Consider the following 24,926-nt stretch of genomic DNA (forward strand, 5'->3'; position numbering starts at 1 on the left):
CTGAGTCATACAGTTGAAATACGTATCCGTACAGCTTAGACTCAGAGTGTGACGCAGAACGCGGTCCGCCCATATGGGCATGACAAAGCTCCAGCAAATGATAGACGCAACAGACAATGCAGCCGTTGCACATAAGGGCGGTAGATCATTTTTAAATTATGTGTCTTAGCTGACCAAGGTGACTCTAGATCTCTTTGCACACTTATAAAAGTGTGCTCTAGGTCACACTAAGCATCGAAATTAGTTGTATACAACGGGACTGCTTATCTCTATCAAGGGTATCAGAGTACCGCCTGTTACGGTGCTCTTGGCAGGTGAGCGACACATATATTCAAGCCTTTGTTCAAACCTGTATTCTTTCTCGATACCACAACATCGTCTGTGGTACACGACTCACCTGCGCAGCATCTGCCTCATCGAACACATAATTTGCATGTGCACGCGCAGTGACGATCGACCAACTCTTTTAACATGTCTCAGCAAATCTTGGTCGGGGGTTATTGACAAGCTAGCTGAGATTCGGCTTAAGGGTGAGCTCAAAACCACTATCATCAATATAAAAACCCACGGTAGGAGTACGCAATATTATATGCTGGTGTACTCCTAGGTACTGCACGCCTTCTCAAACGTCCCATGGGCTGCTACGACCACTTTGGGACTTTCATCCCTTGCCCATGCACAAACGAGATGCATCGGTTTCAGCCGCGGAAAGTATACGTAAGATCTGCTCTTCCAGGTCCCCGGGTTCTTCAGCACTTCTCCGGAGGAATTGAATGGCTTCCTGTGCAAGATGCTTGAGATACGTGACGATCTTACGAGCAAGTTAATGTTGCATATCTTCTCTGGTGATCGGCTCATGCATTCGCAGGCAACATGGATGTCAACTGTCAGCCAATGGTGAAAGGGCGGGTGATTTGACCATCAGGATATGCTGAGGCATTGCAAAGTAGTTTTCACAATCGAGCAGATTGGAGCGACGCTAGGATTGAGATACCTTTCGAAATTTTAGATTAAACGCCCAATCTCGTATCCTATACGCTATGCTCTACACAACCTTGGAACAAACTTTGCTCGTGACTTGCTCCTCTAACGCAGTAATGCGCTGTGCATAATGGAGACATGTCTTCATATCATCTCGCCCTCGAACGTGACGCACAGCAAAGCTCTGGCAGAAGATGATTGCAGCAAATAGCACAGCGAGCAGTGCATATAATCGAGCAGAAAACCGGCCATTATAACTCTACAACCATGTATTCACAGGATCTCTCTGCACACATACTGTCTACCAAGTTCGTCATTGCGAGTCATATTAGGATCCACATTAGCTGTGCATGCGATGGACTCATTAACTTTCAATGCTAACGTCAATGAGCCATTTACCGCACTGTCGCTATTCGATATATAAAGGCTTGCCCACGAGCGCTAGAAATTTGCGACACAACACTTCGAATTCCACGAATCATTAGCTTTTGGAATCCATACTTGCCTATCCTGAGTCCATCCGCAAAATACCATATCACATTACAATGTCGGCTACGAGCAACGTTCAAGCTCGCCTGGCTGAGGCTCAACTCGAGAAAGAGCTCAAGACCAGAACCGAGGGTAAAAATGCACCCAAATGCACACGAATAACAACTTTCTTCTGGCTAACGCATCCACAGAAATCGCTCGAGCTCTCTACGGCCCTATGGGTCGCCACGAAGACTTCGGCGTCGTGACCTGTGTTCGTGTCGAGAGCGACCCCGAGTCTCGCACTACAACGACCGCGTACCAAGCCAAATGCATCGGATACCGCAACGGCTTGGGAGACGAGTGGGAGCTGTGCAACCAAAGCACCGCTGTGCATGGCACGGCTCGGGAGGCTTTAGACGAGCTTCTAGGTGCAATGCGTCGTGTTCTTGAGGAAGCGACGAGTAAGTCAAGAGTCTATATTGTGTTAGATTGTAGATGAGAAGCTAACTCTTAGTGTTACAGCGGAGGTCACTCGAGGTAAGTGGTTCCGTGGTATCAGTGCGCGCCATTAAGTGGTGGAGGCGGTTGAGATGGAATGGATTGTGCGTAAAGGGCATGATAATTTCAATACTGTAGCCACATGGTACAATGACACATGACGGAAGCGAGGATGTACCCGATTCAGGGAGACTCCATAAAGTGACTGCATAACAGTGTGTCCTACATATCGCCCCACATGGATGGGTTCTTCCTATAGTACTCTGCTGCATCCTTCCTTGCCTCCTCTTTCCAGCCATCCTTGAACGCCACCGTCTCCAGTCCATGCTCCTTCCGCTCCTTCTGGGCCTCCTGCTTCCATTCAATCCACATATTTACACGCTTGGACCTACTCACATCCCCAAAGCTGTCATAGAACTTCAACTCCGCAAGTAACTGCCCCACGTCAATACTGTCGATAACGTTCCCGTTGACCTTGAAAATCATGGTTCCAATGCGCCCGTGGAACATGCGTCCATAGCTCGCAAATTGATAGCTCATATTGAACAAATGGTGCATATGGCTGTTGAGTGCTCTTGCGAGCCATTCTGGGCGGAGGAGCTCTGGTCCTTGAGTAATGCGTGGACGTCGGGAGGATCGACTTGGAAAGCCGCAACGTGCCACATCAAGGGTCATTGTGTCATCCTCTGGAGGGAGTAAGTGCATTTCTTCAGGATTAATGAAGTCGAGCTCCAAACGCTCAACTGAGACGATGCCCGGTGTGGCTTCTGCGTGCGGTGCATTGACCCCGTAAGTCAGGAAGTGCACCAGAGTATTGTAGAAGATCCAGACGTACGATGGCGGTCCTCCGTCGCCAATAATCCATGGGTCTCCTTGAAACCTGCTAGGGAGGGCAGGCTTTTGCCAGACGCCCATGCTTTGGAAGCTGGCGTGTACGCGTTTGCAGTGTTTTGTTGGCGTGGGTACGAGTGTCCATGTGGCGGCTAAGTATTGTTCGTTGACGAATTTGATTTCGAGTTCATGGGCGAGGTCGAGACGTTCAAGCGCGCTCTTCGTTTCAGAACGAAGTTGTTTACTTGCGCGAAGTAGACCGACTGCATTGGGGATGTATGAGCTTGGATCAGCTAGGTAGTAAGCACTGCCTCCCAAGGCGTCTGTCACATCTTTTAGAGACAACCTGTCCTGTGCCTCAACTTCGGCCGTGGTCTGAGGGCTGGGATGACGGTGGGTCAGGACAAGCGTGACTATCTTGTCGCGCAGTTCTCGAGGTATGTTGAGTAGTCTGCTTCCAGAATTCATTTTCTAAATTTGCAGAGTACCAATAAAAGAAGGAATGAAATGCAGACAATTGAGAGTGTTGTGTGTACAAATCGAAGTGCTTCAATGCCCAACCGTGCAGTCGTAGGTCGCCTCCCCGCAGCTGCTGCTGCCTTGCGATCTTGGAAGACCCAATGAGGCTAGTGAGGAACCACTCACCGGCAGCCCCTGCACTTCATAAGCTTCCGTCCGATGTCCCATCTCACGTACACAGCACGAACTGCTGTCTTCACCAGCACAAAGAGCAGTCACCATGAGCATGTATATGGACTTTCTCAGATTGTCAATCAGGCCACGTCCTCACCATTCTCGATCAAAAGCTTGCTTTGGCCAACGAATGCATCTCGATCATATGATCCCTCGACACTTTCACAATGTTATAGCCGGGGAAAGAGCAGTCCGAATACTGAGCACGTTGATTAATGCGCATGATTGCGTGAGATTCGGCGCATCTCGATCGGTGGTCACTATCGCGTTGGCGACTTGGTTGTGATTTGGTCGGTGATCCTCGATCCTGTTTGCATAATTGTCTACACCTTGGAAGTAAATGATTGTTCTTACTAGGGAGTTTTATGGCGCAGGCATCCGTCTTAAAGACGAGAAATACCATCATTGCCAAAAGCATTGCAAAATCTGCACCTCAACGCTAGGAAAAGTGACGGTCTGACCAAGCTTTATTCTCGTTGGCCTTGTGGCAGCTCTCACGTCTGCCACTAGCTACAATCATCTCAAACAGTCCTGTATCAACAAGGCAAGCATAGCAAAATGAATCACCATTTACAACCCGCTAGTCAACCTTTTCAACGTGGTAATAATCAATGGCGAAGGTGGAGTACGGGTTATGAGTCTCAGCCTCACGGCACCTGCAGTTACGAGCGAAGAGGTGTATCGAAGCAGGTACGACATTGAGCTGATGTCTCGTATACGAGACAGTCTTTCAGAGATAACGGCAATCTCATCTGCCTGATGTGCAGTAGGAAGGGATCCCTCAAATCCGAACCCAAATGCCACCTTATAAACATCACATCTAATTGTATCATTGAACAAGAAATGTATTCCAAACAAAAGTCACTGGATGCATCTCCAGGTCTCCTGATACATCTTGTTTCGCTCAGAATCTTCGTTTTAGAGCTACACTGAAGATCCAGTTTTCCGCTGTTTTCTACATTCGGAATATTTTTCCTTATCGTCTGCTTGACCCTCAGGCGAGCCTTGTAACACGCAAGAACGACCCTCGACGCAGCGTTCCTCGGTCTGTGGGCCTAATTCGTCCCGTTCTGGAGCCCTTGACAAGAGATTCTCGTTTTCAGTCAACGTAGTCGTCATCTTTGGAGTTGTCCTCCTCTTCGCTGGACTCTTCAAAGGTACTCCAGCGCATCTCCTCGTCCTCGACCATGGGCCTGGCTCGTCTTCATCTTGAACCCCCGGCTCATTCACCATCATGACGTTGGGATGACCATCAAGGGAGATATCGGTAAAGGCTGCGGCCGCGTTCTCCTAGCCAACTGCGTTCGGGCCGTTGTCATCTTGCTTTATCTCGCGATACATCACTGACTCTTCTCTATACAGGTACGGACAACCTACAGCATCTTCTCACGCCACTCTTCGGCCGTCTCCTTATCCTTCAGCACGAGGTTCCAGTGGATAACATTCTGGTACCCACACACAGTCAGCCTTGTATCTGGCCATCGCGAGAATCGAGATCGAAACTCACCACTCCAAAGTCTCAATGGTCGCAAACCCTAACTTCTCCAAAACCTCCATAGTTGCCGCGCCAACCTTCGCCAAGAACGTCGCAAATCCAGGATCCACGCCCATATGACCCTTTATCCCAAAATACTCGATCAACGTAGCCTTGTTCCGCCGATACTTCGCGGTCAGCCCTCGTAGATTCGCGCGCAGCTTCTCCTCGCGCGCCTCCCGCCCCGTGAGCTCACGCTCCTCGACATCCATACACGCATCGCACAGACACAGGAAGCCGCGCTGGAGGACCAATATTCCGCGATGCAAGTTGATCGACTCAAACAACGCACTACCCTCTAGATGCGATATGCAAATTTCCTCAGCAATCTGTATATCCCGCAGCGCATGCACCCTAATCTCGCCACGCCCCTCCTCGAACCCCGCATACGCATCCGGTGCACACGAATGATTCAGCAGCACCGTCTGCAACCCTAGATACGCACCCATGGCATTCGTATTGAACACCGTGAGCACGGCCGCCGTGTGGGTGTTTTCGTCGGACATCTCGAACTCAGCCCAGACGATGGCGCGGAAGGCGCTGGGGTCGCGGGCGGCCAGATTGAGAACAAAGGTTTAGGTGTGGGAGGGGAGGGCGGCGTGTGCGGTAGGAGAGTCGGCGTCTAGGGTGAGGAGGGGTGTTTCGGAGAAGATGAGGTTACCAACTGGAACGGGGACGGTGTCGAACGTTGCGCAACCTTTGACTTTGGTTGGGCAAGGGGTGGTGAGGTCGGTTGAGGTCGGGGCGGTGGGTGACGCCATGGCTGGTGGCGGGTGTGAAGTATCGGTCATTTCTTCACGGTTCGCTGAGTGTGTTGTAGAAAAAGAGTGGTGTGCGGGAGAGGGAGAGTATTGGAGTGCGTTTGTATTGAATATTCTTGGGGTGGATGCTATATTTGTGTGCACTGGATAGATTCATGTGGAACACGCTCAGACTTTCTCGAGCTGGCGGGTCGAGCAAGTCCATGCTCTCAGTTGGATCAATCGTGCCAGAAAAGATCGATGCCGTAGATAGAATCTGACGGAAAGGCGACCGCTCGAAAGAGCGTGAGCGTGCGATCTCGCAGACTACGTCACCTCTTCAACACTTCAACCCAACCTCCGACCAAAGCTCCAATGCCCCCTCGGATCCCTCAAGAGTTCCTTCATCATCGCCAGATTCGACGCCCACTTTCCATCCTTCAACAAAATCAACTCTTCTGCTCTCTTCGCGTACTCTACCGCCGTCTCGTCGTCCCCACCGGCATTGTACGCGAGCGCAGCAAAGCCGTATGGGACGTCCATGAAGCCTTGGAGGCCCTCATCTCGATACATGTCGAGAAGTTCCTCAGCTAATTGCGGACCGGGAAATCCAACTGTTGAAGGTGACCAGTCGTTCAAAACGCTTTGGAGGCCCTGGATATGTTTCAGGGAAGCATCAGTCCGCTCGTGGTTGGTGCAGCGGGTGCACGTGCAGCGGAAGTGGAACCCCTGCTCCAGGTGCTGTTGCCGCGTGTGCGTGGGATCGAGGGGTGAGGTGTAGGAAATGGTAATTTCTTCGCCTTTCTTCAAAGGTCTTGTGATATGCACGAAGTGCGTTAGTAGCGTTGGATCCAGGTAGTACTGTGCGTTTGGTGTACAGGCATGATTGAGGCGTGAGGTCTCTGGGAACACGGCGAGATGGTTGTGCCCTTCGATCTCCATCTGGAACGTATTTGCCTGGGACACATCAGTTAGCAAAGTGGTAAATACCGCCGATGGTTCTTGAAGAGCTTGCCTTGACTACGTCTTGGTATTTGACTTCTGGCAAGCCATATACAGTCGCAAGTCCCAGATACATATCTCGTGTAGCCTCAGGTAGTTGCGAGACTGCAAGCTTGAAGAACTTTTCACGTTCCGCAGTGGATAGATCAGTTTCTAGGTATGCTAGTAGCGCAGGTGTGTATGCTGTTATCTTGTCTTTGAACTTGAGCTTGTTAGTTGTATGACTAATTATGTTCATGTGAGAGTCGCTTACCACCAGGTTTCTTTTTGCGAGCATGCCCATACCCTTACCGGGTATCTCCTGTGTAATCCAAGTGCCGGTGAATTCGTTGATGCCTTGCAGTGCCTCTGAGTCCTGGAAAGGTGGCAAGAGAACTACGCGTTCGGCAAGCTCCGGCGTGGTGAATATAGATATCCCTCGTCCGTGGCTAAAGGATGTATCTGTGTAGATACACAGGCTGCTGCCGATGCTTGGGAGGACATCTGTACATATTGGTGGGTACGACCACGGCCTATGACTTATTTGGACGTTGGTGTCTTGGTCATTTGAGACAGCGGCATTAGGAAACTGGATATGATCGACTTCTGCTTCGCGCGAACATTGAAGGTTGACAGCTGACAATGGATGCTCGTGCCAGCATTGCTTATGCAGGAAGACGTCTGCGCGTACCAAAGAGACAATGGTTATTACGATTAGGGACAGCGGAGGCAGCATCGTTTAGTAATGGCAGGAGCGCAAATGCCCTAGGAAAGTATCGAAAGCACCTCCGTGAATGAACGCGAAGGATACGATACAGGTATCCCTAGTGTGGTTGTGGATCGCTCGGCTGAAACGATACATGTAAGAAAGCGGCAATTTAGCTAGCCATTTTTAGAACGCTTACTCACCAGACTTCACCATCACCACCATCGTTGCAGCCCGCGAGGCAATTGTAATGCGAGGTAATTGAGTCGGGGCGGTGTAAGAGCATCATATGACAGGAAATGGGTATATTGAAGATATGCACCTAGAGTAAACGCCCTGAAATGCATCGTGACTCCAGCACTTGGCTTGAGAAGCTTCTCTATGGTGTCTCGCCGTCGACCTCAACATCCTTGCGCTTCTTTTTCTTCTCCTTCTCTTCACCGTCTTCTCGCTTCCGTTTCTTCTTCTTCTTCTTTTCGCCATCCTCCGTTGGGGCGACATACTCGTTAAGTCGCTCTTTCCGCTTCTCGTCCATCTTCTCCTTCATCTTTGCCTCTCGGTCTTCCCTCGCTTTGCGTTCCTTCGCCTGTTTGCCCAGGAAGTACTCTCCGCTCTCGATTTGCAGGTCGACCTTGCTCTTCTCCTGTGCGGGCGGGAATGGCGTGTATGTTTTCTTTGTCTTGTCGGTGACCTTGTGGGGCACTCTCCGCTTCGCCGTGGTGCGCTTCTTAAAGTTGGGCAGAAAACGGTCCCAGCTCTCGTTCTTCAGAGCAGGGTCCTTCTCAAGCTCCTTCTTGATCATGAGCTCCTAGATTTTGGGTTAGCGGAAGTCTTCACGCAAGAGGAGAATGATAGTACCTTGATAGAATAGATTGGATGGATATTGGCCATGGTATCTTCGATGATTCGTCGCACAGTTTTGAGGCCCTTCCAGTTGCCCATGGCTGCTACAGTGTTACCCTGAACAAGAATGAAGGTTTCGGTCAGCAACTCCAGGGCCTTGAGCGTACTGCCATTCGGCCCTAGAATCCGCTGTCTCCGTTTTACAAAGCGGTCCTTGTTCGTCACGAGGTTCCTGATCTTGATGATATCGCAGGCGACATCGTCCTCGAGGATCTTGAGAGCCTGCGGCGCGGGGACAGATCTGGCCAACAGCTTGATGAGGTCTCGAGCGTTGAGGATTGCTGCGGGATCGTATGTCTTCAGGGTTGTGAACACCGTCATGCTGCCCTCCGTAAGATCCAGTTCGCATCCGACGCCATGCTTCGCCAGGGCGGCCGTTATGATTTTCCAGCTCGCCCTGAGGTACTGCTCGCGATACTTGGGGAAGAGGGTCGAGAAGCGCGATTCCTCCGTGAATGCGCCAGCGGCGTTATCCTCGGGCTTGAACGGGTCGATCTTCCATTTGTCGATATCGTCCGTGTCCCACGGCTTGTCGGTATTATGTGTCGAAGGCATCGTGGTAGCGCGCAGAGCGCAACGGTTCGAAATTCCTTCGCAGGTGTTATTTAGCAAGCGCACACCGCGCGGCGCAGGTCTCGTGTGTATGCGGGAGGACTGTGGTGACGTCCAGAGGCAGCGGACGAAAAAAGCTTGGATGTCGGCGATAAAAGTGCAGTCGCGACCCAAAATTTCTGGAGTTGCAAAGCTCGGGCCAGCGCGCTAACCCCACCATGCGACTCGCAGTTAGTTCGAGCCATGAACATGTCCAGCGGTGCGACTCCATCACTCGCTCTTCCGGTGTCGAATGGGCTATCGGGCATTTGTTGGTACTCCTGATGGTAGATGAGCACTACGTGAGTATGATACGGCAGGTTCTCTTGGCGGGCTTCTAGACCGCCCGATGTAAACTCCACCGCGTGCTTTTGCACACCAGCCCGCCAACGCCTTAACCCCGAGACAAAGGAAATCGTCATTACGCCCGTAGATAATGCAGGTATAAGAACAAGAATGCCAACCGTTTACTATACAACCAATTCAATTACAGCAAATACCTCAAGCTTCTTTGCCGCCTCTAAAGACCTGCAATCCAACCGTTGCTTACTTGAAGTTCCAGAATGGCAGACTACGACGCTCCCGAATTCAAACGCTATGCCGCTGCTCACGAGAACCCCAGGGGCGCTGGCGACGACCGTCCAACTGCTTTGCAGATCATCAAAGACAATGACCTTGAAGGCAAGCTTGTAGGGAAAATTGGTGAGCGGCATCCGGAGGGTCATGCAATGGCACGCAAATTAACCTGTCTGCAGTCCTGATCACGGGTTGCTCTTCAGGCATTGGTATCGAGACCGCCCGCGCCATGAAAGTAACAGGCGCCCGTGTCTTCGCGACGGCGCGCGATATCAACAAGGGCAAGAAGGCTTTGGCCGACAGTGAGCGTTCAAGAACTCGATCTCCGCAACACACTTACATGTGCAGTCCTTGAGCCGGGAAAGCTCGACCTCGAACTCTTGGACCTTAATTCTCTCGCGTCTGTCCGCTCGTTCGCCAAAGACTTTCTTTCAAAGACAAACAACCAGCTCAACATCTTGATCAACAATGCCGGCATCATGGCCATTCCAGAGGAGAAGACCCAAGATGGTTTCGAGAAGCAGTTCGGGACAAACCACCTCGCGCATTTCCTTCTGTTCCAGCTCCTCAAGCCCGCACTACTCGCTTCCTCCACGCCAGAATTACATTCTCGTGTCGTTTCGGTGTCTTCCCTGGGCCATCGCTACAACAATATTGACTTAGATAACGTCATGCTCGAGAACGGCGCATACGAGCCCAACCGTGCATATGCACACTCCAAGATTGGTAACATCTACCTCGCCAACGAGATTGAGCGCCGATATGGGTCCAAGGGCCTTCATGCGAACAGCTTGCATCCAGGTGGCATCTGGACCGGCCTGCAAGACCACCTGGACACCTCGCAGTGGAAGGCAAATCCCGAGGTCAACGACTACATGAAGAACGAGGCGCAAGGCGCGGCGACGAGCGTGTGGTCTGCGGTGGACAAGTGCTGGGAGGGTAAAGGCGGCAAGTATCTGGACAATTGTCAGATTGCGCCGCCTGTGCCCGAGAACGCAGGGTTGTTCACAACGGGATACGCAGCGTGGGCTTTTGATGAAGGAGCGGCGAAGAGGTTGTGGAGTATGAGCAACAAGTTTGTTGGGTTTCCGGACGATTGAAAAAATGGTTTGAGAGCCAGGCCTCATCTATCTGAATGTGTGTCATTGAGTTCAGTTTACTGTAGAATGATCAACCAATCGCAGCCATCGCTCGCCGCGCCGAGGAGTGTCACGTGCGTAGTCAGTGCCGGGGGTTCTCTATTAGTCATATTCGGGAGTGGCGCTCAGCCCTACGAACTTTAACCCTGCTACTCCACGCTTCGTGAACCCACCTCTTCTACCTTTACCAATACACGAAATCGAGTCACAACTGCCGAAGGCGATCGCGCACTCCTTTCACCTCCCAACTCCGCAGAGGCTTGTACGCGCTCAACCCACACGTCGCAATCGCGCACACGTCGACCACAACCACATAACCATATCCCGACCCGCTCCGCACGCAGCCCGCCAGCCCGCCCACGTCTTCCCCGTGCGCTGGCTCAGACCTAGACGCACGGCCACGCACCGCTTCACCCCCATCGCAAACACACACTACCGCCGTCATGCCTAAAGCAGAGATAGGAAGCACGAAGCACCTGGCCAACCAGATGAAGTCCAAGGGACTTCAACGGTTGCGCTGGTGGTGCGAACCTTGCCAAAAGCAGTGTCGCGACGCGAACGGCTTCAAATGTCACGTACAGAGCGAGGGCCACGTCCGGCAGATGGCTGTCGTCGGCGAGAATGCCACAAAGTACATATCAAATTACAGTAACGATTTCCAGCGCGACTTTGTGTCGCTTTTGAGGACGGCGCACGGCGAGAAGTGGATTGGGGCGAACAAATTTTACAATGTACGTATGTCCGGGGTACAAAGCAACTGTTTTCTGCTGTCATTAATGTCTGAATCTTCAGACTCCAGTAACAAGCTCAAGCTAACACCCCCACTTCCTACTCAATTTTCTCACATGTTGATCATGTCACTGACTTTGCACCTCGCACTTTAGGAATACATTCGGGACAAGGAGCACGTCCACATGAACTCAACGCGCTGGAGTAGTTTGACGGAATTCACAAAACACCTCGGTCGTAGCGGTATCGTCAACGTCAAAGAAGACGAGAAGGATGGGTTGATGATCGCATGGAGGGATACTAGCGTCGCGGCGACGAAGCGACGAGAGGAGATAAGGGAACAGGAGCTGGCGGAGGCAAGGAGTGGCGCCGGTGAGGACAGGATGCTGAAGAAGATGTCAAAGCGAGCGCAAGAGGAGGCCGACGAGAAGGCACGCATACTGGAGGCTAGGCGGGCAGCCCAGGCTCAGTCGCAAACGCCAGCCCCTAAGGATTCCGTGTCACCGCTTGCAGAGGAGAAGACATCTGCCCCGTCTCCAGAAAAAGCGTCAGAAACACCGACTGAGGAGAAGAAGGAGGATGCCACTACAGCCGACGAAGCCCCGAAGGAAGAAGTTGCGCCAATCAAGTTCAGTTTTGGCTTGAAGGCAAAGGTGCCCCCGTCGACGAAGGCTGGTCTCGGGCAAATGAAGAGCCAGAGTATCTTCAAGCGCGCGCGTGCAGAGGGTGCGGACAAGCCGAAGAAGAAGGTGAAGCTATGAGCCGGAAGTATTGGATTTGTGATTCAATTGCATAGCATGCATAGCGTGGAGTTTAGGTAGTGGCGGATTCTAGGTCATTACATATAGGCACTTTTAGCCGTCGTTATATCACGGGCCACGATGGTGTGCATGGATTCATCTAACTTTGTATTTTTCTGTATAATCAACAGATTCGAAAACTGTTTTTCAACGTACCGAACCCAGTACAAACGTTCCACGACTGCCGCGCTTGCCTTCCTCTCGCTAGCTGCCCCAGAGTCCCACGGCCCACTTTCAGAGGTCTTCTTCGGCATCCCCACATGTCGCTTTGTAGTTAGGTGAGACACGGGTCAATATTAATTTGTGTCTTTAGATACTTGACTTCAGGACATTCAGCTGCAGAACCAAGAGAGAAAAAAATGCAAAAAGCCATTCCACCCGCAGGCCCGGCTCAAAGTAATTTTGATTCGGCTTCGAACCGGTGCACTGTCAACATTGACTTGGTACCTTTGTCCGAATATTAGGTCCTGAGCAACTCTATGTTTCGGTCGCAGGATGAATCTTTTTAGGATTAACGTAGTTATATAGCAGAATAAAGTAGTGGAGGTGTTATGCGTGTGGATTGTGTGAGATGGAGTGCGACAAGGCGTAGCTGAGGCGGCGGGAAGTGAAAGGTGAGGGGACACAGCGGCTCCAGGGTTAGGAAGCCACGAACTAGTCGAGCACATGCGGAACCTACCGGGGCCAGCAAGTTGCAAGGAGGTAGTTCGAATGAGTCAAGCAGATCAACAAGCAAACGATTCTCCGACCGAGGATGTCTCTAAGTTCATTCCTACAAACGTCAAATCTGGCCGAACGTTTGCTAAGTACAAGTCATAATTCTGATTACTATAATGAGCGACATGAAACCCAGTCTTAAAGCTGAAGGTGCTGGATAGTATATATTAAGAAGGTTCACCCGTTCTGAATAGCCCCTGCAACAGCAGCTAAATCGAAGGATTCAGGTATCAATCCTTCACTGGCTCTCCCACTTCAAATACACCTCCACATTCATACGCAACACATTTGCAATATGAACATTAGAATACTCAAGTCCCTCTTCGGCTTTGCCATGGAAATGCTTACTGCTCAGCATGCTCCGGACACCTCAATCAATATTCTAAAATACGTTCATTGCCAAGACAACTGCGACCTAGAATACGTGAGCTGCCTCGCTGCTTCCGGTTGCAAACTCAGAATCATACAAAGAGCAGTAACCTTTCCAGACACAATTACATGTCAAACGAATGTAAGTATCTGTCCCATCCGCTGTAGGACTGAACTCCGCCAACCCGATGTACCCGCCATGCGATAGAGGCCTAACATCTGCGACATGGATTACAACGCATACCATTTCTAGCTAAAGCGCACCGAAACATCGACTAGTCCTGTCTCGAGGCGATCATGGTGTGCTATCATGCCACAGCATTAACGATGAAAAGTTCATGCTAGATCGTCCGCGGCTAGAACAATACAATCTTGCCCGGTCTCGCTCTACCTAAGCGCTCTTCTTGATGTCATCCGGATCCGCATCAGCAAACGTGCTCCCTACCCCAATCTCATCAATCCATAGCTGCCTCTTTGGTTGACTTCCCACCATCTTCTTCTCGTCATGCCAACTGTTCGCATACAGCCCCACACGAAACTCGTAGTCTCTGTGATCATCCAACAGCGTGGTCTTCAACTTTGACTTGTCAGCGACCTGTGTGCCATTCAGCCACGCCTGGAATATGCCCGTGTCGTCGCTCTTCCACTTCACACGGAAGGTAAGCCTGTACCACACCCCAGCCTTTATCTCGCCGATGCTGCTGGTCTCAGACTTGAGTTGAAACGATTCAGTCACCTGGCAGTTGGGACCAAGATCGCAGTTCCACTTTTGATCATCGGGAGGGCACTTCTGGCCTTTGATCATCTGGCCGTGTTTCGTGCGCGCAAAGAGCTTCGTTTGGTTGAGCCAGATCATGGTGGTCGGACTGAAGTCATCGCAAGACTCGCCATTCCACTTGATATCGTTGAAATTAGCGCCAAATTGCGCGAGGTTATAGCTCTGGGGATCGAATTCCCACTCCGAGTGCAGGCGAAAGGCGAAACCGTAGTACTTTTCCTCGTCGCGCTTGTATCCGTTAGAGTAGATTTTCTCGGCATGGTAGCGGCCCTCGTAACTGCTGCCGAGGTATTCTTGTCCGAATTTGAGCGATTGTGACTTGCCGTAGAAGGCACTGGTGGAGTTCTCGACGTAGCCTTTGGTGTTGGGATCGATCCAAGTGCTGGGCCAGCCACTCGTAGTACCGTGGTTCACGAATTCCCTGGTTGCAAAAGCAAAGGGCAGGAGCCCAAAGGCGAGAGTTGTAACTTGAATGAGCATTTGAAGAGGTAGCTGCTATAGACCTTGGTCATTGACATTGGGAATGGAAGTCGATCGCTTATATAGTTCTACGCTTCTCAGGATGGGGCTGATAGTTGATTAATAGCTCGTCGCATCCCCGCTCAATGCTCCATGGTCTCCAACGAGCTGCCTATTCAGACATTTCGAAGCATCGGACGCAAATTTGACTGTACACCGCACTGTTGAGTCGATAATTTATGATAGCCAATCATTTTCAGATCAGCTTGACTGCATACAGGTGAGTAAGCCCGTCATGGCGGATTGGACAGCGAAGGGGTTGCAGCAATACGAGCTGAGGCTGGAACAGCCCCACGAAGAGCCGGGATCGTGAACAGCATTCGGCTCAGCTCTCTTGTACGAGCACTTTTGTCATTCATGGGGTAGTAGAGCTAGAAGAGAGGCGTTGCATCGTATCACTAATCTTACCTAGGCGTTGTCTGTTGGTGTCAGAAGTCTGACTGCTGACGCGACATGTCCGAATATTCAGTGTGGTACTTTGCAGCTCCTAGAATGGTGCCACCCATTCAGGGCCAGCTGTTCATCTATACATGTCCAAGCCACTGTGCTTCAATAAACAAATCACTTTCTCAAATCAACCTGGAAACATTCATCAGTTGTCTCTACGGGGACTCAAGTTACTAAGCACCCCCCCCCCCCCCTTCCCGGGGCGGGCCCAGTTTTGCTCTTACAATTATCGTCTGCGGTCGTCTGCATCACAGGACATTTTTATCATGATGCGACAGCGACGAAGCGAGAAATTTTCAACGCGAGATTTCTGCAGCGTCTAGTGCCAGACTGAAATGCCCGCCGCGCCTTTTCAGAGATGATGGCGTAATCTCTCAGATTATGTACCGGTATGTTGGTGAAGGAGTCGGAGCTGGCCGTTCCGGACGCCAGAGGTGATCAGCGGCGATAATGACAGGCACAATTGAGAATGTCCCAAGGACGCATATATCATGCTACTAGAGCGGGTTTGGTGATAGAAGAGAAGTGGTGAGGTAAAGACTATTTTGCCAGTGCAATGGTGCCTCCACTAGTCAGTGTCGTTCCCCAACGTTCTCCACGTGTAAGCTGCTAGGTACCGGTACCGGTAGCGAATCAAAAACGTCTGACGTGATGCAGTACCTTTTTCTAACAACGCTACATCAACCCTTCACTATCACTCTCGATACGTGAAGCATCTTTCGCATTCTCGCCATTCCCTGTGACCCACGAATATTCGGACACAAATTCGAAATGGCTGCAGCATTCGGCCTGTCCGCCAAAACGGCGAAAGACATTATCGCAGAACTGAATCTGAAGCCTCACCCAGAGAAGGGGTTTTACATAGAAACGTTTCGCGACCCAGCTACGGACTCTGCGGGACGCGCGCACAGCACTCAAATCTACTACTTGCTCGAAGGCGAGTCTGGCCTGTCGCACTGGCACCGCGTCACCGACGCCGTGGAGGTCTGGCACTACTATGCCGGGGCTCCGCTACAGCTGTCGTTGTCCTGGGACGACGGAAAGCCGGTACGGAATCTTGTGTTAGGGACAGATCTGTCGGCGGTAAGAAGGCTATCCCGTGTCGCATCGCACAATACTATCGCTAACGTCTAGGTAAGGGCCAACGCCCTCAGATTGTGGTCGAGCGAGACGAGTGGCAGCATGCTCTAAGCTTGGGCGAATGGACGCTTGTTGGGTGCACTGTTGCACCGGCCTTCACCATGGACAGCTTTGTTATGGCTGAAGAAGGCTGGGAACCTAGAGCTGCCTAACAATCGAGATGTGCGGCATTGGGTATGGGTGGTCGAGAGTCAACTTGATGAGGTTTGCAGTGTGGAGCGTGGCCGTGCGATCGCGCATGTGCCCATTGAAGTTACGTGTGGGCTGGACGACGGCTGCATGAACAGGCACAAGAAAAGGCATCCTCGAAGCGACTGCTGTAAGCCAAATACTATCATTTATCGAAGGTTACATTAAAATCTATCACATGCAACGCTGCGCCAAAGCAAAGGACGGTCCAGCATCTCTATGGCCAATCACTCGTCAGTCCTGGATCGATAAAGAAATCGTCCCAGGTCAACCCAGACGCAGCAACCTCGTTACCGATGCCGACCGCAACGCTCTCTTCACTTGGGAGACTTTGCGCCAAAAGTCTCGGGTCAATGCAGGAATCATCGATGGGCATCGCATTAGCGGCATCCTCGTTACCGCTGGGGAGGGCAAGACTCTCTTCAGCTGAGAAGGTTTGCGCTCTCAGTATCGGATCGATGCCCGATTCATCGATGGTCTTGGCAGCACCGGCATCCTCATCACCGCTGGTCGCTACAATGCTCTCGTCAATCGGGAGGCCCAGTGGGATCTGCGGTGCGGGAAGCACGACAAGCTGATTGTGGCAGGCTAACTGCCCTCCAAACCAATCGCAGGCGTCTTTTGGCCCATTCCAAAAGCCCACCCAGTTGCCGATCGCAGCTTGATAAAACAGTGCCAATCTGATGAGGGCGTCTTCGAAGCTGATGGCCTGTATTGATAATTAGCAGTGAACACAAAGCGAAAACAGTCTTTCTAAAGCTGGACTTACCGAGCAAGCATCGACGAACACGTATCTGCGATCGCAATCAATGGGAGAGCTCATGTGTGCGCCATATAGCCGCACACGGTATTCCTTGATGAGAGATCCTTTCTCATCCAGGGAATCTTCCGAGTCGTATTTAATTCCGATGTCTCGGAATTTGCCAGTCACATTTCCAAGGAAAGTCGTGGCGAGGTCTGCAGAGTAGCTGTTAGCAAGATAGTTATGATGCAGAAGAGGTAAACATACCGAATACACAAGCCTGGTAAGCATAAATCAAAGGGAAAGCACTATCAAACCCTATTACGATGCCATTCTTGGCAAAGTAAAGAGTGCCATTCGGTTGCACTTTCATATTTCCTCTGAAAGGTGCAAGCTGCGCGTCGAAGGCAGCAACCTGCTCGTTGCTGTATCTTTTGAGGCAGGCCATTGATGATGTATGAAGACGGAATTGGGTGTGGAGAGTGTGTAGTACAGTGGTGCTGTTGGTTATGGAAAGTCAGTTGGACAGTATGAGTCGAGAATGTGAAGAAAGCGCGTTAGCGGATTCGTCTTGAGCGGAATTCTTCATATATCCTCAGCTTGGTTTGGTTGGGAGCTGACTGCGTGGTAGTTACCAAAGATTCCCCTACCTAGTCCACACTTTACCAGAGTTTACAGCAAGGCCGCAGAATTGCTAGAGGGCAGGGCGGTGGATGATGGCACCGTCAGTCAATACTACTACCAATTACTGTGACTTAGATATCATATCGACGCCGGCAGCACCGTCTCACTTGACCCAGCCTGGGTATATTTGGGCCCTTTCCTACTTGGGGAGGCATCCTCGAGCAGTCATCGAACCAACACGTACGAAAAGGGCTCAAGTTCACCCAGGCTCGTCAAGCAAGTCGGTATTGAGCTCTTTGCTAATTGCGTGGGTCGTACTAATGCGTCACAGATTCGAAAAGTGCGGAAGTCCCGCAGATAGATATCATGTGGATCGACCAACGTCGATGCTGTCTGCAGCTTTTCACTACAGCGGCGAAATGGCCAACTTGACACTGCGACGGCATCTCTTGAGATGATCATGTATCAACTCAGCTCAGAATCATTGTGATACACCTGGGATCATAAAATCGACGGTGAGAAATTTTGGAGGGAGCTCAACTAGTGGAGCTGCATTGGTGCCTTCGGTACGAATGAGCCAAAACATTCACATTTGCATGAATCGTATCTACATTAAACTCACAACGTATCAAGTCTGTTCAATGTCATTATTTTCCATTTGATAATACAGGTTCTACGGCGATCATGTTCGAAGGACGTCTGAAAGTGGAGCCACACTAGCGCTCCCCATAACCAAAGTTAAGCTACAGCGCTAGCGTTCATCACTTCGATGTACCCGTACCAGAGCCCGCGCACCTGCACCCATGTGTAACACACGCCTAACCCACATGCTGCCTTTTCCGTGAGTATCCGTGTGTCATATCGATAAGAAGTTTCATTTCGTGGTCCTGACATCGTGTGGATTCTTCTGTTGACTGTGCGATGGCATCCCGGGGTCGGGATCTCTTGTTGATACCTTTGTCACGTAGCAGCCTTGAGAGGGGCGCGGCGTTGCTATCTGGAAGTGTGTTGTTCGCACGGCCATCGCAGAGTGGACTCATGCGTCTGATCGCTGAGGCATGGTGCTGAGTGAGCAAAAGTCATCGGGCTTGAGAAGTTCCATGTGCTAGCCCATCACCCAGCGCTTCCTGGCTTTCTCAGGTCAGGTCTTTGATAATGACTTTATCGGGCAGTGGCGGTGCAGGCCCAAGTGCTGTGAAGGTACGGGCACTAGCGCTTTGTGTCTTGGCGCGCGCAATACCTTAGCATCAAGTTTGTAGAACGCGACCCGCAACGGCTCCAACGTTGCCTCACACCCGACATGGCCGACTCAGAAGTTCCAAAGCCAGAAATGTTGAACGACGCCTCCCCGCCCGCAACGGCCGCCGCAACCGCAGCTACACCCGCGGAATCCTCTACCAGCGACCCCAAAGCCGCCCTCGCCGCGCGCATGGCCCGCTTCAAGGCCCTGCAATCGCAAAAAGAATCTGGCCGCCGCCAAACCGAAGCCGAGCTCCGCGCCGCAGAAGACCGCCCGCAGCGTCTGGCGCAACTTGCAAAGCTCCAAGCCGCCAATGAAAAAGCGTCCTACAAGCTGCTGAAATCGGACGACCCCGACTTTGAGCGCAAGCGCAACTGGGACTACACAGTCGAGGAGAGCGAGTCATGGGACAAGCGGCAGGCCAAGAAGTCGCGGAACAGGGACAATGTCAGTTTCCAGGACTACCGCGGCGAGGCGAATAAGGTGTACAAGCGGCAGGTGAAGCAGCTGGGGGAGAAAGATCTGGAGGAGTATGCGCGTGAGAAGGGAGAGCGGCTGCAGCGGCAGGTGCGGATGGGGCTGTTGCGGTTGGTGGAGGAAGGGGGTGAGGTGTTCACTGTGGACAGCGAGGGGCGAATCAACACGCCGGTGGAGGAGCTGTATGACCACAACCACAAGCCGAGTAAGGAAGCAGTGGATAAGCTTGTCGAGGATCTGGAGAAGGGCGAAAGGGCGAGGCTGAAGGCGCGCGCGGCGAGAGGAATCAAGGACGATGGCGGCGATGTCACGTACATCAACGACAAAAACAAGCAGTTCAACGAGAAGCTGTCGCGGTTTTACAATCGGTATACGACCGAGATACGGGAGAGCTTCGAGCGTGGGACGGCAATCTGAGGAAGGAAAGGAGGCATTATACCCTGAGTATCGGCGTTTGGGGGTTGGGTTTATCACTGTACTTGGTACGAGGCACTTTGAGTAGCATACGATCATGAAATGGTATTGAGCGAGGCGACATAAAATGTCACGACTAAAAAATCGACCCCAGCACCCTCTGCACGTCTTGTCCCGGCTCGGGCTTCTTATCCGCCTTCGTCCGCATCTCCCTCTGCGAAAACTTGCTCCTCCTCTCCTTCTTCCTCCCACTCTGCTGCCCCTCGGTCTCGCCCACAGCATCTGCTTCCTCCCTCTCAAACACGGGCTCCTCCTCTCCCTTCGCCTTCCTCTTCGCCTCCATCCCGCCCAACATCTTCCCCCTCTCCACATTCTCCAAAAACCTCTCATTCTCCTTCTTCCCCTTGGCAATTTCGACCCGCAACCTCGCCGTCCTCTCTGCATTCTCATTCTGAATCTGCTCCACCAAATGCGCCCACTTGACGCCACTGAGGTACTTGACATTCCAGACCTCGTCGTGCCAGCGCCCGCGCTTCTTTCCGCCCATGGTCTGCGCGTTGAGGTTCTCCGCGACGAACTTGGCGTCTTTTTTCGACAGGAATTCGACCCACCCGTCGAGAAACAGCTTGCGGCGCGTCCCGCCCGTGCGCAGGCGCTGCGTGCGCGAGGCGGCGGGCTCGGGCGTCATGAAGACACGGCCGACGGCGCCGTAGGGGGTGAGCAGGGAGCGGAGGACGGTGGGCTTCATGAAGGGCGGGATGCGGGAGAGGTAGATGACGCCGGATTTGTCTTTTTTTGGCTTCGAAGGTAGGGGTAAGGGCGTGCCAAGCTGGGTGGATGGAAGCTTCAGGTCTTTGGGGAGAGTTGCGGCGAGCTTTTCGAGGTGCGCGAGTTCGGCGGCGGGGGAGTCGAAGGTGGGTTCGTCGTGCGCATCGTCCTCGTCTTTGGGGTCGTCCCGGTCGTCGGCGTCTGGCTCGTCGGCGGCGTCCTCAGAGTCGGATTCATATTCGATTTTTCGGCGCTTTGTGGACTTGAGCATGCGCGATCTGCTCTCGTCTTCTGACTCGTAGTCGCGCTCTTCTTCGTCGCTCTCGTCGGCGTCGAGCCATTCGTTGCGTTTGCGCGTCGCCATGGTGGCCGAATCCAGGGATGTTATGTGTTGCGTACTAGGCTTCTGGTGTGTCTTCGTAATTTCTCTGCTTCCGAGCCCGTGCTTCGTGTATGCTCTGGCACTGCTGCGCCTGTGAAACTTTTGGTGCGGAGTTACAACGGAGGACAAGTTTTAGTGGGGCACGGCTTGGCGGAGTGGCTGGGCTTCTTTTGGTGGCGGAGCACGTAGCACCTAACTTTCTCGACGCCGCCTTCCCGACTTTCTCACACTCGCTGCCTCGTCCATAGCACAACCTCTTGCTGAGCATTCTACGCGCATTCCATAGGCCATCTCAACGAAGCCCTTCGCCCCCAACCTCGCTCCTCCAACATTCTCTGACCGCGATACTGTTCGCCGGACACACACCACTCCGCCAACATGGGTGGTGATCTCAATACCAAGAAATCGTGGCACCCCCATCTGCGCAAGAACCAAGAAAAAGTATGGAAGGAGGAGCAAAATGCTCTCGAAGAGCGTAAGCTCATCGAGAAACTGCGAAAGGAGCGCGAGGAGGAGCGCCAAATCGAAGAACTGCAGAAGCTGGCAGAGGCAAATGGGGGCAAGGTCGCAACGAAGCGTGTCGACTGGATGTACGCCGGGCCAAGCGGCGACGGCGCAGGCGTGACAGAAGAGCGCGAGGGCTACCTGCTTGGGAAGCGCAGGATCGACGCGCTCCTCAAAGGCAACGATTCACAAGCCTTGCAGAAAGGCGCTGCTGTCGGCATCGATGCGGTCGGCAACACAAACGCAAACTCGACGCGCGACACGCAGAAGAAGGTGCTGCAGGACCCGCTGCTCGTGATTCAGAAGCAAAAGATGGAGATGCAGCTCAAGGCTATGAAGGATGCGCAGAAGCAGAAACATTACGAAGAGAAGCGAGCAAAGGAGAAGGAGCGCGAAAAGAAGCACAAGCACAGCCGTCGCGAGCGGTCGCGGTCGGCAGATGATCGCGATGGCCGGGATAGTAGGCGGCGGCATCACCGTCGTGACCAATCACACTCTGCATCTGACGACCGGGACGACCGAGAGAGGCGGCATCGCAGGCACCGACGGGACGACAAAGACGAGCACCGCCGACGGTCACGTTCACGCTCGCCGCGCCGTCGCGACGATGATCGAGAGAGGCGGTATCGTTCGCGCTCGAGGTCACCCTACCGCAAGAGCCACCGCGACGACCGTAATCGTGATAGTGAGCGCAGGAAAGATCGATCGCCCCCGCCCCGGGAGAAGCCAGAGGAGAACGGACATCGCGAACGCGACAGCTATCGCCGGCGTGGTCCTCCGCCGCCCAGGGAAAACGGGCATCAACAGCGACCGAGGGAGTCAACACCACCACCCAAACCAGACATGGCCGCGCGCCTGGCTGAGATGCAGGCTATGGCATCATCACTCGAAGAGCAGCGTCAAGAGCGCGTCAAGTTGCAAGAAGCTGAAGAAGCTGCTGCGGAGGAGAAGCACAAGCATAACAGAGACGGTCAGCATCGCTTCATATCTGGTTTCCGGAGCAAGGCCGCCGAGGCAACAGATCTCGGCGATGCTATTTCTCGTGGCAGGCAAGGTGCCAGGGGTTCCATAGACACCTAAGTACGTCCACAAGTTTGACATGATTATTAAGGCCAATAGGGCGAGTTTTTGATACCCAATACGATAGTAACCATTTCAAGACGCATCGCCTTCCAGCACGATAGTCACCATGCTCTTCCCCGGAACATTCGCACTGACGCTCCCATCGCTCACCACAGTCGCAGCCTGCTCATCGCAATTGTGCGAATCATCCGTGAGCCATGCCTTCACACTCTTCGCCACAAACCCCATAACCTTTACGTTCACGCTGCCCGCCCCCGACCCACTCTGCACAACCTGCACCGCAACCCGCCCATCCTCGTTCCTAAACGCGCTGACCCTCGCCCCAGACGGGACCCCACTCGTCCCCACCCGCACCGCGCCCGGCCTTACATGCCTGCTCCAGTTCGCAAATGCCCACAGTCGCTTCGAAGCAATGATCTGCGTCTTGTCGTCCGAGATGCGGATGAGCTTTGAATTCGTCGCGCCGCCCTGCACGCCGACCCAGTAGAGGTACGCCGAGACGTTCGCCTTGGTGATGGCGTCGGAGATGCGCTCTGCCCAGAGGAGGCCCAGGCCTGCGGTGCTGCCGCTGCCGGTCCCGAACCCGGTCGTCCATGCGCCTTGCAGATCGGCATTTTCAGTCTGCCAGACGGGGTGTTTGGTATTGATGGGAGAGGTGGGGGCGCTGGTGTATGCACTGTGGATGCCTGTTAACGAGGCTCTGGACTCAGGAGGCAAAGACGAGGAAAGCTCACTGTCCCGTTATCGTGCCCAGCATGTCCTCGACTCCCTTCAGCCCACTCATCATACCCTGCTGGCTACTCCAACCCTCAGCATCACAGCACGCAATCTTCACATCCGTGAAGTTCGCCCGGTCCAACGCCGGCCGCAGCACTTTGACAACATCCGCGGCTTGTTGCCCATTGCTGCGCATGCTTGCATAGCTCGTGGTCAGGTCCGGCTCGTTCAGGAAACCCAGATGCGTGATCTTTACGCCTATCTCGCGGTAGTACGTCAGATACTGCACGAGGTACTCCGCATACGCCTTTTTCCAATCCCCAGACGCACAGCTCGCACCACTCACCCCGCACAGAGACCCGCCGTTCGCGTCGTTATTGTTGGTCTTCATGTAGCCCGGCGCGCTCCACGCGTTTGCGTAGACGGTGCGCAGGCCGTAGTTTGAAACGGCTTCGGTAGACAGCCAGACTTGGCTATTGTCGTTGGCGTCCCAGACGTACTTGGGAGCTGCGCTGGGGCCGCCGGGGTTCTTGGGCTGGATGGAGACCATGTGGTCGGACGAGGAGTCGGGGGAGGAGCCGATGCCGTTACGGAGGATGGAGAAGCCTGCGCCTGAAGTGCGGTTAAAGAGGAGGTCGAGCGCGGTGCGTTGGAGTTGTGGTGATAAGGCGTGCATTTGGTTTGCGCGCTGGAAGGTTTCGGAGACGCCGAAGCCGTCCATGGTTTGGTATGTCTTGCTTAGGTCGACGGTGATGGTTGTCGCGGCTTGAACCTTCAGTGCGTGCATTGTTATGGCGAGAGCTACGAAGATTGCTCTGGAGAGCGCCATCGTGGGTCGGGCCGAGCGCTGCTGTGCGCAAGGCGTAATCGACGTGAAACATTGTGGTGGTTGTGGTGCTGTTGTAGCTGAGAGGTGCAAAGAGCCAAGATGGCACAGAAGCTTGACGGTGGGTATTCATTCATTATCCAGATTGCGCACGGCATATTGCGGCTCTCTTGAGCGCCCCACATGCGTGAGTACTAGGTTCTCCACAGTCTCAGTGCAATGGTCTAGTGAAGTTGACTGGTGGACTTATTGTGGGACTGGTAGTGATACTTGATACCCTAGTAATCGCTCATGTCCTCGCTTTCGTCCTCGCTGGAATCGATCGTATTGTTCAAGCCGTCGGCTTTAAGCTTAACCCAGTCGTGCAATAATCCGTCTGAATCGACGTCTCTACACATCAACACTTCCATCGTAGATTCACTCACCATTGACAAAATCTTGATAGTGAGAAACATCACACGAATCTTTTCTCTCAGATCTATATCGGTGAGCGTCTCGCAGGCGATCCTCATTTGGTAGGTAGCTGTCGTCCCAGCCAAAAGATTTTCTATGGTAGGGCTGAGACGCTTGACCTCTTCAGCCTCCCTTCGTTCCACATCACGGTGTCCAGCTTACGATCCTTGGGCTTTGCGACGGTTCAAGGTCCCGTCCACCCAGCCACCGGTTCTGGTACCATGGCTCTGCGCTGGGCCAAGCGTGTCCCGCTTCTGCACGCGGAAGCAAATATACTTGGGTAAGCCTATCACTTGTTAGATTGCATGTGTAGACTCCAAACAAGTATACCTTGATTGCACCAACGTGCTCACTTGGAAATTCT

The 24,926-nt window shown here is 52.8% G+C and overlaps 13 protein-coding genes across 13 annotated transcripts; 5 read left to right on the forward strand and 8 right to left on the reverse strand.

The window, feature by feature from the left end:
- Positions 1-2,135: 2,135 nt before the first annotated feature.
- CC84DRAFT_1159940 (uncharacterized protein) lies at positions 2,136-3,349 on the reverse strand. The gene has a single exon (XM_018177364.1). The coding sequence runs from the start codon at positions 3,247-3,249 to the stop codon at positions 2,173-2,175; it is 1,077 nt and encodes a 358-aa protein (XP_018043032.1). The 5' UTR covers positions 3,250-3,349; the 3' UTR covers positions 2,136-2,172.
- A 1,224-nt stretch (positions 3,350-4,573) lies between these two features.
- CC84DRAFT_1212182 (uncharacterized protein) lies at positions 4,574-5,514 on the reverse strand (the record flags this gene model as incomplete). Its single annotated transcript, XM_018182431.1, has 2 exons — positions 4,574-4,667; positions 4,982-5,514. 2 exons carry the CDS (start codon positions 5,512-5,514, stop codon positions 4,574-4,576), a joined length of 627 nt encoding a protein of 208 aa, XP_018043033.1.
- A 370-nt stretch (positions 5,515-5,884) lies between these two features.
- On the reverse strand, positions 5,885-7,548 carry CC84DRAFT_1254873 (SET domain-containing protein). Its single transcript, XM_018184492.1, has 3 exons — positions 7,004-7,548; positions 6,764-6,952; positions 5,885-6,705 (listed from the first exon to the last, which is right to left on the reverse strand). The coding sequence occupies exons 1-3, from the start codon at positions 7,463-7,465 to the stop codon at positions 6,097-6,099; spliced, it is 1,260 nt and encodes a 419-aa protein (XP_018043034.1). The 5' UTR covers positions 7,466-7,548; the 3' UTR covers positions 5,885-6,096.
- Positions 7,549-7,647: 99 nt separating this feature from the next.
- On the reverse strand, positions 7,648-9,035 carry CC84DRAFT_1159942 (eukaryotic type KH-domain (KH-domain type I)). Its single transcript, XM_018177365.1, has 2 exons — positions 8,294-9,035; positions 7,648-8,243 (listed from the first exon to the last, which is right to left on the reverse strand). The coding sequence occupies exons 1-2, from the start codon at positions 8,891-8,893 to the stop codon at positions 7,815-7,817; spliced, it is 1,029 nt and encodes a 342-aa protein (XP_018043035.1). The 5' UTR covers positions 8,894-9,035; the 3' UTR covers positions 7,648-7,814.
- Positions 9,036-9,155: 120 nt separating this feature from the next.
- On the forward strand, positions 9,156-10,630 carry CC84DRAFT_1201604 (NAD(P)-binding protein). The gene is made up of 3 exons (XM_018181730.1): positions 9,156-9,631; positions 9,685-9,807; positions 9,854-10,630. The coding sequence occupies exons 1-3, from the start codon at positions 9,493-9,495 to the stop codon at positions 10,603-10,605; spliced, it is 1,014 nt and encodes a 337-aa protein (XP_018043036.1). The 5' UTR covers positions 9,156-9,492; the 3' UTR covers positions 10,606-10,630.
- A 168-nt stretch (positions 10,631-10,798) lies between these two features.
- Positions 10,799-12,279, forward strand: CC84DRAFT_1159944 (zinc finger protein-like protein RTS2). The gene is made up of 2 exons (XM_018177366.1): positions 10,799-11,375; positions 11,529-12,279. Exons 1-2 carry the CDS (start codon positions 11,088-11,090, stop codon positions 12,132-12,134), a joined length of 894 nt encoding a protein of 297 aa, XP_018043037.1. The 5' UTR covers positions 10,799-11,087; the 3' UTR covers positions 12,135-12,279.
- Positions 12,280-13,650: 1,371 nt separating this feature from the next.
- CC84DRAFT_1227251 (uncharacterized protein) lies at positions 13,651-14,517 on the reverse strand (the record flags this gene model as incomplete). Its single annotated transcript, XM_018183606.1, has 1 exon — positions 13,651-14,517. The coding sequence occupies one exon, from the start codon at positions 14,515-14,517 to the stop codon at positions 13,651-13,653; it is 867 nt and encodes a 288-aa protein (XP_018043038.1).
- Positions 14,518-15,726: 1,209 nt separating this feature from the next.
- CC84DRAFT_1201606 (cupin family protein) lies at positions 15,727-16,493 on the forward strand. The gene is made up of 2 exons (XM_018181731.1): positions 15,727-16,086; positions 16,143-16,493. The coding sequence occupies exons 1-2, from the start codon at positions 15,775-15,777 to the stop codon at positions 16,293-16,295; spliced, it is 465 nt and encodes a 154-aa protein (XP_018043039.1). The 5' UTR covers positions 15,727-15,774; the 3' UTR covers positions 16,296-16,493.
- Positions 16,494-16,549: 56 nt separating this feature from the next.
- Positions 16,550-17,522, reverse strand: CC84DRAFT_1171355 (uncharacterized protein; the record flags this gene model as incomplete). The annotated part of the gene is made up of 3 exons (XM_018179907.1): positions 16,550-17,041; positions 17,102-17,289; positions 17,342-17,522. 3 exons carry the CDS (start codon positions 17,520-17,522, stop codon positions 16,550-16,552), a joined length of 861 nt encoding a protein of 286 aa, XP_018043040.1.
- A 1,454-nt stretch (positions 17,523-18,976) lies between these two features.
- Positions 18,977-19,956, forward strand: CC84DRAFT_1159947 (SYF2-domain-containing protein). The gene has a single exon (XM_018177367.1). It carries the CDS (start codon positions 18,999-19,001, stop codon positions 19,830-19,832), a length of 834 nt encoding a protein of 277 aa, XP_018043041.1. The 5' UTR covers positions 18,977-18,998; the 3' UTR covers positions 19,833-19,956.
- CC84DRAFT_1159948 (uncharacterized protein) lies at positions 19,917-21,068 on the reverse strand. Its single transcript, XM_018177368.1, has one exon. The coding sequence runs from the start codon at positions 20,959-20,961 to the stop codon at positions 19,966-19,968; it is 996 nt and encodes a 331-aa protein (XP_018043042.1). The 5' UTR covers positions 20,962-21,068; the 3' UTR covers positions 19,917-19,965.
- A 120-nt stretch (positions 21,069-21,188) lies between these two features.
- CC84DRAFT_1135547 (uncharacterized protein) lies at positions 21,189-22,563 on the forward strand (the record flags this gene model as incomplete). Its single annotated transcript, XM_018176067.1, has 2 exons — positions 21,189-22,063; positions 22,100-22,563. Exons 1-2 carry the CDS (start codon positions 21,358-21,360, stop codon positions 22,561-22,563), a joined length of 1,170 nt encoding a protein of 389 aa, XP_018043043.1. The 5' UTR covers positions 21,189-21,357.
- Positions 22,564-22,638: 75 nt separating this feature from the next.
- On the reverse strand, positions 22,639-24,070 carry CC84DRAFT_1077797 (putative endo-exoxylanase; the record flags this gene model as incomplete). Its single annotated transcript, XM_018173773.1, has 2 exons — positions 22,639-23,242; positions 23,301-24,070. The coding sequence occupies 2 exons, from the start codon at positions 24,068-24,070 to the stop codon at positions 22,639-22,641; spliced, it is 1,374 nt and encodes a 457-aa protein (XP_018043044.1).
- Positions 24,071-24,926: the final 856 nt, after the last annotated feature.

This window comes from Paraphaeosphaeria sporulosa (genome assembly GCF_001642045.1).
Source record: "Paraphaeosphaeria sporulosa strain AP3s5-JAC2a unplaced genomic scaffold CC84scaffold_1, whole genome shotgun sequence".
In the NCBI taxonomy this organism is placed as follows: Eukaryota; Fungi; Ascomycota; class Dothideomycetes; order Pleosporales; family Didymosphaeriaceae; genus Paraphaeosphaeria; species Paraphaeosphaeria sporulosa.

Excerpts from the sequence above, each read along its gene's own strand:
- CC84DRAFT_1159940 (XM_018177364.1), bottom strand. The coding sequence starts at position 3,249 with ATGAATTCTGGAAGCAGACTACTCAACATACCTCGAGAACTGCGCGAC.
- CC84DRAFT_1254873 (XM_018184492.1), bottom strand. The coding sequence starts at position 7,465 with ATGCTGCCTCCGCTGTCCCTAATCGTAATAACCATTGTCTCTTTGGTA. Across the intron at positions 6,953-7,003 it reads TCGCAAAAAGAAACCTGGTG|TTCAAAGACAAGATAACAGC; the intron begins GTAAGCGACTCT and ends AACAAGCTCAAG. Across the intron at positions 6,706-6,763 it reads AATACCAAGACGTAGTCAAG|GCAAATACGTTCCAGATGGA; the intron begins GCAAGCTCTTCA and ends GATGTGTCCCAG.
- CC84DRAFT_1159942 (XM_018177365.1), bottom strand. The coding sequence starts at position 8,893 with ATGCCTTCGACACATAATACCGACAAGCCGTGGGACACGGACGATATC. Across the intron at positions 8,244-8,293 it reads ATCCAATCTATTCTATCAAG|GAGCTCATGATCAAGAAGGA; the intron begins GTACTATCATTC and ends CCCAAAATCTAG.
- CC84DRAFT_1201604 (XM_018181730.1), top strand. The coding sequence starts at position 9,493 with ATGGCAGACTACGACGCTCCCGAATTCAAACGCTATGCCGCTGCTCAC. Across the intron at positions 9,632-9,684 it reads CAAGCTTGTAGGGAAAATTG|TCCTGATCACGGGTTGCTCT; the intron begins GTGAGCGGCATC and ends ACCTGTCTGCAG. Across the intron at positions 9,808-9,853 it reads CAAGAAGGCTTTGGCCGACA|TCCTTGAGCCGGGAAAGCTC; the intron begins GTGAGCGTTCAA and ends TTACATGTGCAG.
- CC84DRAFT_1159944 (XM_018177366.1), top strand. The coding sequence starts at position 11,088 with ATGCCTAAAGCAGAGATAGGAAGCACGAAGCACCTGGCCAACCAGATG. Across the intron at positions 11,376-11,528 it reads GGGCGAACAAATTTTACAAT|GAATACATTCGGGACAAGGA; the intron begins GTACGTATGTCC and ends CTCGCACTTTAG.
- CC84DRAFT_1201606 (XM_018181731.1), top strand. The coding sequence starts at position 15,775 with ATGGCTGCAGCATTCGGCCTGTCCGCCAAAACGGCGAAAGACATTATC. Across the intron at positions 16,087-16,142 it reads TAGGGACAGATCTGTCGGCG|GGCCAACGCCCTCAGATTGT; the intron begins GTAAGAAGGCTA and ends CGTCTAGGTAAG.
- CC84DRAFT_1159947 (XM_018177367.1), top strand. The coding sequence starts at position 18,999 with ATGGCCGACTCAGAAGTTCCAAAGCCAGAAATGTTGAACGACGCCTCC.
- CC84DRAFT_1159948 (XM_018177368.1), bottom strand. The coding sequence starts at position 20,961 with ATGGCGACGCGCAAACGCAACGAATGGCTCGACGCCGACGAGAGCGAC.